At 32.3% G+C, this 14032-nt stretch overlaps 1 protein-coding gene and 1 pseudogene across 1 annotated transcript; both read left to right on the top strand.

Moving 5' to 3' along the window:
• The first annotated feature begins 7243 nt into the window (after positions 1–7243).
• Positions 7244–8440, top strand: LOC138348124 (uncharacterized; annotated as a pseudogene).
• Positions 8441–11096: 2656 nt separating this feature from the next.
• On the top strand, positions 11097–12189 carry LOC101252480 (cytochrome P450 71AU50-like). The gene is made up of 3 exons (XM_010321656.1): positions 11097–11207; positions 11381–11767; positions 12040–12189. Exons 1-3 carry the CDS (start codon positions 11097–11099, stop codon positions 12187–12189), a joined length of 648 nt encoding a protein of 215 aa, XP_010319958.1.
• The last annotated feature ends 1843 nt before the right edge of the window (positions 12190–14032 follow it).

Genomic DNA, 14032 nt, shown 5'->3' with positions numbered 1-14032 from the left:
CTCTATAACACTATTCAACTTCAGATCACAACTTGAGACAAGATACATAGGCTAACTTCACATTATAATTCATAACCTAAATCACATCTCAAGAAATAGCATGATATTCCTATAATTCATCTTAATTTAATCATAATAACACCATAGGATATTAATTTAATCAACAATCAACTCAATTGAATGATCAAAATACAATATAGATCAAGATCACTACCTAGGGTTAGGGATAAAAGATCATATTCTTCAATTTAGATCAAATCATCAACAATTACCATAAACAAGTTGAATTACATGTTAATATACTCAATATAACCTAGAGAAATCATCAAAAACTCAATTTATAACTTCAATTTCGTAATTGAATGAAACCCATAAGAAAACTCAACTTTTTGAAATCTATTTTGAAGGAACCCTTTGAGGAAAGAGTCTCAAAGAGGAATAGAACCCATACCTTTAACATTTTGTCAACAATTTGATGGTTAATTCGTCCCTTTCCAGCCCCCAAACCCTAGTACTTGCTAGTCCTCAATGGTGAGTTCATGTAGAGAGAGAAATAAGAGAGAAGGAATAGAGTTTATTTCTAGTTGTCTTTTGGCTAATGTGGATTAAGGGTATTGATAAAGGGTCTTAATCAACTTAATTAAATACCTTAACCCCTAATTAAACCTCCTAACCCCCTAAATAATTAAATGAAATCATTTAAAATTTGGCAGTGAAACTCGACCCTCAGACAAGTCCCCGAATGACGGGTCGTCTTTGAGTCGACGGGCACTACCCCTCTCGTCCAGCACTCCGTTGTCTCGGTTAGAGACTTTTGCTGATGAGGCTTCCTCCAATAGCCTAAGTGTGTGACAATGGTGTCATCGACGCCTTGTCGTTCCACACACGCCCCGTCCCTATGGTCGTCGACTGCACATTACCAGGCAGTGTTGTCTCTAACACTAGGGTCCTTGTCAAGGGCCCTTGGTTGGTCCTTCGGGAGTCATACCCGGACGTTTATACCATGAACCATCCCTAACACGTTTTACGCATACTTTTTACCATATTTTGTTAAATTCTAACTCTTAAAACTTAGGCAAATAGCTAAGACACGCTAGCACTCTTATGAACCAACTTTCTGGACGTCATGGATGTTCTTAAATGCCTTGGTTCTTAAACACCTTGAATGAACTAAATTCATTTAAATTTACTTAGAATGAGTGCTTAGACCTTGTTACGCAAATGTTAAGCTTCACAACACGTCTAGAATTTCTGAAGTGTTACAAGTGTCCATGTCTATATAATGAATGTGAACTATATTGTACTTATTGTATCAAATGTTCATGAAGTTTTACTAAAGGTTATGATGCATGGTTTCCAACTAAAATTAATTTTTAAATCATATTTTTTCATGGTTATCATACTTAGTGCATTCATATACTAATATCATTCTTTCTTCATCTTTTTACACAAAGTGTAGGTGGTGATGGCTAGAGGATCTTTCCTAGAATGAAGGGCATGGATAGTTATTTCCGAGGTCAAGTGTGTCCTTATAATTCAAGGACTTTCATGTCAAGATTTTATTTAAGTTCATGTAATATTAAAGAAGTAATTTATTGTGCTTATTGTATCAAATGTTCATGAAGTTTTACTAAAGGATATGATGCATGGTTTCCAACTAAAATTAATTTTTAAATCATATTTTTTCATGGTTATCATACTTAGTGCATTCATATACTAATATCATTCTTTCTTCATCTTTTTACACAAAGTGTAGGTGGTGATGGCTAGAGGATCTTTCCTAGAATGAAGGGCTTGGATAGTTATTTCCAAGGTCAAGTGTGTCCTTATGGTTCAAGGACTTTCATGTCAAGATTTTATTTAAGTTCATGTAATATTAAAGAAGTAATTCGTTTGTGTTGTTAAGGATCGTGTCCCTATTCTATTCTATTATATTGATTTTGAGTCTATGATGGCAAGATGAGACTTAGTATATATGATTTTATAAATGAAATTATGTTTTAGCATTATATTATGCTATGAAAAGTTTTATATTTTCTGCTAAATTTCTATGACAATGCAATGATGATTGCTAAGAGGCTTGTTCAAGACCTCTGAGAGGTCGACGACGCCAGTTACTTCTAGGGGATGCTCCAGCCGTGAAAATTTATTTGTTGGAATTAAGTTAATATTAAACTATCTAAAGTTAATAAAATTATTAAATTATTTAAATAAGTTAGAAAAATAATGTGGTTTATTTGGTGGATTTAGTTGTTGTATTAAGTCAAAACTAAACTAGTTAAATTTGAATAAATAAGTTAATAATGTGATTTAGTTATTGGATTTATTTGTCGAAATTAAGTCAATACTAAACTAGCTAAAGTTAAAAAGATTGGTAAATTATTTAAATAAGTTAGAAAAATAATGTCGTTTAGTTGGTGGATTTAGTTGTTGTACTAAGTCAAAACTAAAATAGTTAAAGTTGTTTAAATAAGTTAGAGAAAATAATGTGATTTAGTTAGTGAATTTTTTTTTGTTGAAATTACGTCGATACTAAACTAGTTAAAGTTAAAAAAATTGATAAGTTGTTTAAATAAGTTAAAAAAATGTGGTTTAATCAGTGAATTTAGTTGTTGTATTAAGTCAAAACTAAACTAGTTAGAGTTGTTTAATAAGTTTGAGAAAATAATGTGATTTAGTTGGTGGATTTATTTGTTGAAATTAAGTCAATAATAAAATAGTTAAAGTTAAAAAAAAATTTAAGTTGTTTAAATAAGTTAAAAAAATATGGTTTAATCGGTGAATTTAGTTGTTGTATTATGTCAAAACTAAACTAGTTAAAGTTGTTTAAATAAGTTTCAAAAAATAATGTGATTTAGTTGGTGAATTTAGTTGTTGGAATTAAGTCATCAATACCAAATTAGTTAAAGTTAAAAAATTGTTAAGTTGTTTAAATAAGTTAGAAAAAATAATGTGATTTAGTTGGTGGATTTAATTGTTGGTATTAAGCCATCATTCATCAATACTAAACTAGTTAAAGTTAAAAAATTGTTACGTTGTCTAAATAAGTTAGAAAAAATAATGTGATTTAGTTGGTGGATATAGTTGTTGGAATTAAGCCAAAGCTAATTGAATATCTATATTTTTGTAGATGGATCAATGCTTGTGGATGTATAACATGCATTATACAACTCGTGCTGGTTTGATACCCGCGTTTATTGACGGTGTTAGAAATTTTATTGAACATACAATACCACTTGATATTTTCAAGAATAATGGATTGGTTACATGTCCTTGTAGTGCATGTAAGTGTTTAAATTTTTTTGAACTAGATAGAGTTATGGCATTTGTACCGTAATGGGATTTAAGCCTAGATATTTTGTATGGATTGATCATGGAGAAATTTAGGATTAGATGGATGCTTTATAATTCGATGCTTGTGGAGGTATATAATAAGATCGCACCACATGGCTAATTTAGAGTTTAACAAGTTAGAGTTGAACATGATAGGGTTCATGAAATGATCAATAATGCTTTTTGGGGTTCAAGGTGGGATGGAGCTGGAACAATATTTTGTGAAGATCCTAATGAAGAAGCAAGAGGCTTTTATGATCAATTAGAAGAGTCTAGTCGTCCACTATGTGAAGGGAGTCTACATTCTGCCTTATTAGTTGCGGTTAGATTAATTAATATTAAATCAGATTGGAATGTTCCTAATGTGACTATGGACTCAATGGTTGATCTCTTGGGTGAACTAGATAATTCGGAGTTTAACATATCAAAGAATTTCTATTAGACAAAACGTTTGGTTTCCAAGTTAGGATTGACATACTATAGAATTCATTGTTGTGTTAATGGTTGTATGTTGTTTTACAAGACTGATAGTGAACTAGAAAATTGTAAGTTTTATGGACCTGCTCGTTATAAGAGGACTCCGACTGTAATGATGGTCCCAGTTCAGGAGATGCATTATGTATCTCATTCCTAGATCAAAGAGGTTGTATGCATTGATGAGTTATGCCCCACATATGAGATGACATAGTGAATATAGAAGGACGTCGGGCGTCTTATCTCATCCATCCAATTGTGAAGCATGAAAATATTTTCATAATGTATATCCTAATTTTTCTAGTGAATTAAGAAATGATAGACTGAGGTTTTGTTCATATGAATTTACACCATTCTCTAATGTCACTTCGCCTTATTCATGCTGGTCGGGTATCTTCCTTTCTGAAATTTGCATGACCATTCATTACATCTTTCTAAGTTGTGTTATTCCAATTACCCGTAATCCAAAAAGTTCGATTGATGTCTATGTACAACCATTGATAGATGAGCTAAAATAATTGTGATTTGAAGACGTTTTGACTTATGATATATCAACTAAGAAGAATTTTGTTATGAGTGCTTCTTTATTGTGGATTATCAATGATTTTCCTGCATACAGAACGTTTTCTGGCTGGATGACAGCTGAAAGGCTAGCATGTCCGTATTGCATGGAAAATAGTAAGTCATTCACTTGAAATCATGAAAAAAATTACATAGTTTGATTGTCATCGCCAGTTCTTGCCACTGGACCATGAGTTTAGAAAGATAAAAAATGCATTTAGGGAAAATAAGGTTGAAAGTGACCCCCCCTCCGCCTCCATTACTCATAGGGCATCAAATTTGGGAGAGAGTTTCTCAATTACCTAAAGTTACAGGACTTTCTAGATATGGCGTTGAACATAATTGGACCAAACAAAACATATTTTGGGAGTTGCCTTATTGGATGTGATGCACATTGAAAAAAATTGTTTTGATAATTTGTTTAACAAAGTAATGGATGTTAAGGGTAAGGTAAAAACAATTCAAAAACAAGAATGAATTTAAAGGAATATTGTACGAGAAAAGTTATGACAACATCAATTACCTAATAGTAGAATACTTAATCCAAAATCCGCATTTTTATTTATATTGGATGAGAAACGTGAAATTTGTGAGTGGATTAAAAAATTTAGAATGTCATAGGTCTATGCTTCAAATTTAGGAAAGATGACAGATACGAATGAAGGAAAATTGATAGGTATGAAAAGTCATGATTGTCATGTGTTCATGGAAACTTTAATTTCTATCAGTTTTAGGCATCTACCCGAAAGGATATGGAAACTAATCACAGAGGTTAGTCTTTTTTTTAGAGAATTGTGTTTTGAAAAGTTGTTGGAGAGTAGTTTAGACCGGATAGAGGAAAATATTGTTGTTATTACTACTAAGTTGGATAATATATTTCCATATAGCTTTTTTTAATGTGATAGAGCATATTCCAATTCACCTTGTGCAAGTGGCCTGACTCAGAGGTCCGGTATATATATATATATATATATATATATATATATATATATATAAACATGAAGAAAAATTGGACAGATCTAAGAAAACAATTAAGCAAAGGGGAAAGATCGAAGGATCATTTGTTCAAGGTCATATTGTGAGAGAAACTAGTAAATTTTTTTCTTATTAATTTGGTGATGATGTGTCATGTAGGAGAAATAGGCTCATGTACGAGAAATAGGCCCAATCGCAATGATGAAGGCAACATTGATCCTTCATTTCACCGAAATCAATTTTTAATTAAAATGGTCGGGGATCTAAAAAGCGTGAAAAGCGAGATTTCAGTAATATGGAAATGTAATCAATTGTGACACATATTTTATTTAATTTTTTTGGAGATTCAAACATATCTAAAGTAAGTATTTAAAATATGTTATCAAATTACATAATTATAAGTGTTCATTAACTAATTAAATACTTAAATGTAAAATAATCAGCTTGTTCGTAAAAATATGGGCAAATAAAGTCATCTATTACAAAATTTTCTAAATGGCTATACAACTATGTAAGTGTAAAATCACAAAGTATTTAATAACATATTCATGTTACTATATTATATTACTTAAAATAACAATCACGTAGGTATATGATGGATACTCAAGTTTCCAACATTCGCAATGAGCAAAAGAAGTAGCACTTGGACTGGAATCTCAAGTACTGATAATGAATAAGTATTGTGTCGATGTGTTTAAGTTTCAAACTAAAGAAGTTTATAGGAACAATAAAAATGAATAATAGCAGTGTCTACATACAAGGTGATGTTGATGGTACTGCCAAACTATTTAATATTATGGTATCATTCATGAGATTATTGAAGTGAGGTTCAGGTTGTTCTAAGAAGAAGATTGTATTATTTCGGTGTGAGTGATTTTACCCATAATATAGATGCGCAAAGATGGACCATCGACATAATATAATTGATGTTAAGAAGTTATGATCCTTTTATCATTGTACAAAATGCGAACTTCATATTCATTACGTAAAGACAAAGCTGATTGGTGGATTGTTATAAAAAGTAATCTTGCAGGAAGAATTGAAATTTTACAATGTCTTAGATGTGGCATATCAAAATGATGTTGCGATTGTTCAACAATAAATTGATGTTGAATTGGAAACCACACTACCACATCCTCAACACATATTATAAGAAGAGTCTGATGATGAGATATTGAATGTTAAGGAAGAAATGTCTGAGAATGAGGAAAATGAATCACTTGATGATGAAGAATGGGATGATAACGATAGACATTGCGAGCATCTTGTAGTTAGTCGGACTAAAAAGGCTAAAAAGAAGAAGTCCAAGAGACCGATAGATCCTGAGGATATTGTGGGATCTATTTCTTTTATTCCATGGCGCATCAACCATGATACACATATACTTTCTGTTTCGTCTGGTATGACGGATCCTCGGACATATTATCCTAATTACCGTTGATCAGTCGATGCTTCCTCTACTTCACATGTATTTCCTTCAATACGTTATGAGGACCTACCTTTATAGACTACTCATCGAGGATGACCCTTATCGGTAGGCAATCAATCTCCCATATGTACTTCAACTCCCAAGAGTATATTTACTCAGTTATCTTCCATGAGGATTAGAGATAGTAGTAGCAAGCAGTCTGATGCTATGTCCGGTACGCCTTAATTGACTTAGCTTTATGAGCATCCTCATGTATCACGCTCAGCTATAGCTACAGTTATGCCTAGTGCTACTCTAGATGATGAGATGGTTCCTCTAGTTTCTGGCTAGAAGACCAGACTTGGTAGTGTCATGATAGAGCTAGATGGATCATCATAAGTTTGTTTTATTATCTATTTGTTAGTTTATGTTCTTTTTTTCTTATACTTTAATATATTATTCATGAACTAACATACTTATTATGTGTTTTGCATGTGGCATCCGACTAAGAATGTTATCGGGGCTTTAAAAGAAGGTGTTAGAAGACTCTATACATATGGTTATCACTCTTGGGGTGAGATCCTAAACAATATACGCCAGACCATGTTTAGTAATTTAAAGACATATATTTTTTAGTTAAGTTTATTATACTTTACTCTTTTTTTTATCGATCTAATTGACGTATTCAATTTTTTCATTCAGACTATGTGTACTTGGGACAAGATACAATCAAGTCATTTCGACCACATTTGAGGGGAAAGCATCTGCCAGACTATTTGCTTGGCTAAATAAAGTTCGGGATGATAATAAACGTCCAAATTGAATGTTGCAACATGTTTATGATGAATTGGGTGTATATTGGAACACAGACAAGTTTAAGGTAGTATTAGATCAAACCAAAAAGGTTGGAGGCAGTCTTAAGGGTGGCTCTTTGCTGACCGGAGGTGCAATGTTAGTTGGAACAATTGCAAGAGAGATGGTAAGTTATAATTCAATCTTTTAAATAAATAATTATTTGATTCATATATATCGTTATAAATATCATTTTTTTATTCATAGGAAAAAGAATTGGGACGCACTTCCATTCCACTGGAGGTTTTCAAGAAGACTCATGTCAAGAAGAAAGAAAATGAGTCGGATTCGGATGTCTGGGTGGAGGAAAGAGATGAACAAACTTTTGTAAGCTATATAATATGAATAATGTATATTAATAGTGAATATATTTATGATATCTATATACGTTAATGTTAATTTTTATATTTAATATGCAGAATGAGTTTCAGAATTACGTCGCTGAGAATTTAGATAGTTCGGTCCAATCGACACCTGGACTTTCTACCTAGATTTGGATAGAAAAAGTGGTAGGGAGGACACACAAGAGTAGAGTCTATGGTCTAGGTTCTCGAAACAATGTAAGACAACTCTAGTTAGGATTAGAATGAATTGGATCATCAAGTCAAGCCGAAGCACTTGACGATGTTTAGATTGCTGCTATGTCGAATCAAATAGCTAAATTTACAACAACACTGGCATAAAAGAGTAGCTGAACAAGAAAGCATGAGCGCGACCGTTCAGCAAATCAAAGAACAAGTGATGAATCTCACTCGTGGATCTACTACTTCGGCTCCCGATGATACCTATGAAGACAATTCAGATAATGAGGATGATTATGTAGGAGCCACTCCCTAATTTACATCAGTGGTCCTTTATGATTTTTTTGTCAATTAGAGACATATTTTGAAAAAAATTTTGAAAGACTTTATAAGTCTTTAAATTTATAGTTTGATACTTTCGAATGTTATTTTAAGTTTCTTATTTTATGTGGGGTAGATTGTTTATATAATTGTGTGTGTTTGATTAGTCTGAATAGTATAGATCAATTGAATTGAATTGAATTTGCAGGTGCACAATTTCTACTGTAAAAAAAAATTGCAGAAAAAGCAACGGACAGTGTGGTTTAGTCCGTCAGTTTCTTGGAATTAATGAAAAAAATAATTTGTCCTTTTGTCTGTCACTTTTCTGAGATTTTCAAAAATCAAATTTCCACAAAAGCGACGGACTACGTCGCCTTTTGGAAATTAAAAAAATTAATAAATATATAGAGATGAAGTCAATCACTTTTGATTAAAAAAAATTGAATTGCGACGCAGTCCATCGCTTTTGAAAAAGCGTCTAGCCAAAAAGTGACGGACGTAGAGCATTGCATTTTCATCGCTTTTGGCCTAAAAGCGAGGGACTACGTCTCTTTTTGATAGTTTTTTAGTAGTGGAGTTAGTTGAACATAAGAAACCTAATTACAAGAGAAACTAACTACATATATGATTCAAACATATTAAGTACTATGTATCCTTTTCAGTTAGAAGTTAGCAGAGAGATAATGTTAAAACTTTTTATGATTTAAAAATTATAATATAAAAGGAGAGGGATAATTCTAAATAATCTTTTGCCAGAGAAATTGTTGGAAATCACAAGAAAAATAACATAATCTTTTATTATTTTAAAAAATAATTTTAAAAATGCAAATCTTATTACTTTTGGGCTAATGTGTCAGTTTTGTATTTGTCTATTAATTGATAATTATTATTGGATAATATATTACCAATTATATGAAACAATTATATATATGTATCAATTTCTAACAGTAAAAAGTAAAAAAAAATTCACATATTCGAAACATAATTATGCACCAACTTGAAAAGTTTTGCAATTCAATAGTTGTATTGCTTAAAACAACTAATTGATAATTGTCTTTTCAGTAATCAACCTAAAATAAAATGGGTGAATAAACTACCAACTATAACAAACCTTAAATCCTATAAGTAAAACACTTAATCTAAACCTTAAAAAAGTAACTTGTAGGTTATATAGCGCACTAATTTAGTGTGATCTGTGGCTCTATTCAATTTAACAGTTGTTAGTCGTAGTTCGATAATGAATCTCGCCGTTTAAAAAAGAATGGTCTAATTTGACTTGAAACAAAGTTTATGAATAGAAAGAACATTTTTTTATCGGTTCTAAATTAAAGTTATGTTAAATGTATCAAAATTTCTTTTAAACTAAAAAGAAAACTAGATTTGAAACAGAGAAAGTATATTTAACGTACTAAATTATAGAAGAATTATTGTTAGTTGTTTAAACAACAAAAATCACAAATCAATCTTTATAAAATATGGATTGGAACGTAAAAAATCAAAAGAAAGAAAAAAAACTTACTATAAGTTAGTCCAAATAATTACATTAATCTTTTAAATTAAAATGTTGATGTAATGTAATCATATACTGGCAAAAACTTCAACAGATAGCTGAACCTATGCTAGGAATACGGATATAGTTAGTACCTAATAACACTTAATGTTGCTAACATTTAAAACTTTTTTTGGTATGTACGTGTTAATATAATTATGAGAAAAGTAAACCATTCAACAGAGGCGAAACTAGGCGGGATTCATGATTCAGATGGACCCACTAGTTTTTCGTAAACTTGGTATTTTTACTAGAAAATTGAATAAATATATATGTATATTAACTTATGAACTTGATTAAGTGGTAACACATTGACTATGAAACGCTAGTGTTGTGAGTTCGGCCTCCCTTAATCCGAAATAACCTCTCTTTTAGTACTCCCAAACTCTTAACAATGTTGAAATTACTTGGTTAGCAAAGTCAATATATGTAATATTAACTATGAAGACCAAATGAGATTTTGACTCATTTTCATTACATTTCCATGTTAAATGTAATAAACGGACCATTTTATTTTATTTTACTATTTTTAAAAAATACATTTTATATTTAAAAGTAATTTAACTTGAACTTTTTTCCTTTTTTGGTTAATGACATGATTTAATAGTTACAAACGATTAAATTTCTAAATTGTATATCTTAAATTTTCTATTCAATGAAATGTCTAATTTTTTTTGTTTCCCATTCGATGAGAGTCTACATTGGAGCTCCGACTAAATCTAGATCACGAACTGCAGGGCCTATTCGGAGTTGGCACTCCCAACAAGAGTTTCTCCATAGTTAGGGCTCAAACTTGAATTCTCTTGTCAATGATGAAACACTCCCACCAGTGCACCACAACCCCATGTTGGTAAATGTGTATATATTACTGTGAGGAAGGAAGTATACATTATTAAGAAAAAAAGGAGGATGGCTTATTCTATGTGGCTAGCTCTTGTGTTAGTTGCATTGTTTACTTATCTTGTTCAAGAATTAATATGGAAGAAAAAGAAGAAATTTCCTCCAGGACCAAGAGGGCTTCCACTTATTGGTAAACTTCATATGGTAGGCAAGAATATTCACCATGATCTTCATAAAGTATCTAAAAAAATATGGCCCTATAATGTCTATGCGTTTCGGTCTTGTTCCTACCATTGTTGCTTCATCTCCTTATGCTGCACAACAATTCTTGAAGAACCATGATCTTGTTTTTGCTAGTAGAACATATAGTAAGGTTTCTCAATACATTTTCTATGATCAGAGAAATATTATGTCTAGCAAGTATGGACCTTATTGGCGAAACATGCTAAATTGTGCACTCTACAATTGCTTAGCAATGCCAAGATTCATTCATTTCAGTCTATGAGGAAACAAGAGCTTGGAATTCTTGTCGATTTCCTCAAATAGCATCGCGGTGTTGTGGTTGATCTTACTGATAAAATATCATCTCTTAGTGCAAACATGTCTTGTTTGATGATATTTGGGAAGAAATACATGGATGAGGATCTTGGTTTAAATGAATTGGTTAAAGAAACGATGTTTATAGCAGCAAGGCCAAACCTTGGTGATTATATTCCCTTTCTTGGTGTGTTTGATCTCCAAGGATTGTCTCGTCGTATGAAGGAATTATCTAAGCCTTTCGATGAGTTTCTGGAGAGAGTTATCAACGAGCACCTTCATAAAGTCAATGAACAAAATCAAGCTAAGGATATTGTTGATAAACTTATGGGCATTATGAACTCTAATGAAGCTGTATTCGAGTTTAATCATCATCATGTCAAAGCCATTTTGCTGGCAATTTACTACTCTAACTGTACTACTCTTTCACTTATGTAATCTTACGGAACATAACTAGTAACTATTTTTCGGAGAGATCATCTATAAGTTGAGTAATTTTGTAGTAACAAAAAGTAGTTTAAAGATTTCTGTTTAGAGAGAAATTCTCTCTCAATAGTTCAATAGGTTGGTCAATTGGTCAAATCATAAAATAATTTTAGGTTTTTAGTATAGTTATTGTAACCGATTTATCAGCATAAAGATTTGTAATTGTAATATTCCACATATAGGACTTGTTGGTGGCATCAACGGATACTTCATCAACAACAGTTGAATGGATTTTATCAGAAGTTCTAAGGCACCCTGATGTAATGAAAAAACATCAAAACGATATAGAACGAGTAGTCGGGAGAAACAGGATGGTGGAAGATATGGATTAAGGAAGTCTAGAGTACTTAGATATGGTCATAAAAGAAGGTTTTAGGCTTCATCTAGTGGCGCCACTATTAATTCCTCACGAATCAGTTGAAGATTGCAAGGTTGATGATTTTCATATACATAAAGAATTCTGACTATTAATCAATGTTTGGGCAATTGGGAGAGATCCAAATGTTTGGCCTGAGCCAGAGAACTTCAAACTAGAGAGATTTTTGGAATGCAACATTGATCTTAGGGGACATGATTTTCAACTTTTACCATTTGGATCTGGCAGAAGAAGTTGCCCCGTTATGCAGCTAGGGCTCACGATTTTTTAGCGATTGGGAGTTACCAAATGGTATAATACCAAAAGATGTTGACATGACTAAGAAATTTGATTTAGTATTAGCTAGAGCTCAACATTTAATGGTCATTCCCAAGTCATATCGATTGAAATTTTCACAAAATAAATGTTATAACAATAGTTTCACTGTTCTTTAACAGGAGAGGAATTTGTCTTGTGGTCATGATTTTAAATGAATAATGTATGTAACCTGGCACCTATGATGATACAATGCATAATGCAACTATTTACTACTATTATAATAGTATAAATTTAACACCTACCATGTAAATTTAAAGTAAATGCCTCTTATACAGAGCTGACAAATTTTAAAATATCTCATGTAATGTTGAATTTGAAACAATTGAAAGTCAAAAATATAATCAATTTTTACCCTTTTTTCATTTTTTTACCTTTTAATTAGTGGCTTACAAAATCGAATCGTAAATCAAATCAAAACGAAAAAAACTGTTGGTTCGGTATTGGAAAAAATTGACTTTACTTGGGTTGGTTTGGTTTGGTTTCGACTAAAAAAAGTCAGCCCGAAACCAAACCAACACGACATTATAAATATAATTTATTTTATATATAAAGTATTTACTTTTATGTAGGACCTAACTTAGATAAAACAATAGAAAAAAGGGTGGACCAGTCAAACGTGGAGGACCACGAGCCCCTCCACGGATCATGGAACCCCACACAAGTTGTATGGGTGGGCCGTGATCTTTAGGAAGAGCCACCTGGGCCCAAGTGTTGAATCACGACCCACTCGACGGGTCGGGGTCCTATTGATGAGCCGTGGATGGTACTGTCAACTTACCCAACACACCATTAGCCATAAGTGAAGAACCACAAAGGCTTTCACGACCCATGGTCCTCTCACGGTCCGTGAAGTGGACAGTGGATGAACGTACCAAAAACAGCAGCACTGGCCAAGAACCACGACCCAGTTAAAGGGTCGTGATCCCAACAACGGTCCGTCATAGGCCCTCGTTGATGGCCCTCGTCGGCTTTTAAGTCAGGGTAATTTTGGTCTTTTCTCTATGCATTGGGCATTTAAACTACGTTGTTTAACAGTTAAACTACGTCATTTTACTCAATCTAAACCTTATAATCTAGTAAGATTATACCGAAAAACCTCCTTCTCCAAAAATCACAAAAATTTAGAGCAAAAAGAAAAGAAAGAGGCGTCAATTGTTTCAAGAACAAGCAGATGTGTTCTTCATGTTTCAGTCCCAAAATTTAAAGAATTTCTCCATTGATTCTATCACCAAGTATGTGGGGTTTCACTAGTGGGTTCCTTTCATCCATTAGGTTCCTAGAATTCAGTCAGCTCTTCGATTCCTTAATAGCTATTCATACCTAGGTTACAGAGTTTGAAGATTTATTATGATTTTAATAGTTAGAGTTCCTATGATCTAAATAACACGATTCTCGGTGATTTAATGTAATTTGCATGTATAGAATTCAAAACCCTAGCTTATATAAACACAACTCATGAATTATACTTGCTAGGCAGATCA

Source organism: Solanum lycopersicum, chromosome 4 (assembly GCF_036512215.1).
Source record: "Solanum lycopersicum chromosome 4, SLM_r2.1".
Lineage (NCBI taxonomy): Eukaryota > Viridiplantae > Streptophyta > Magnoliopsida > Solanales > Solanaceae > Solanum > Solanum lycopersicum.
Note: the sequence above shows the minus strand (reverse complement) of the source record. Positions and strands in the feature narration are given on the sequence as shown.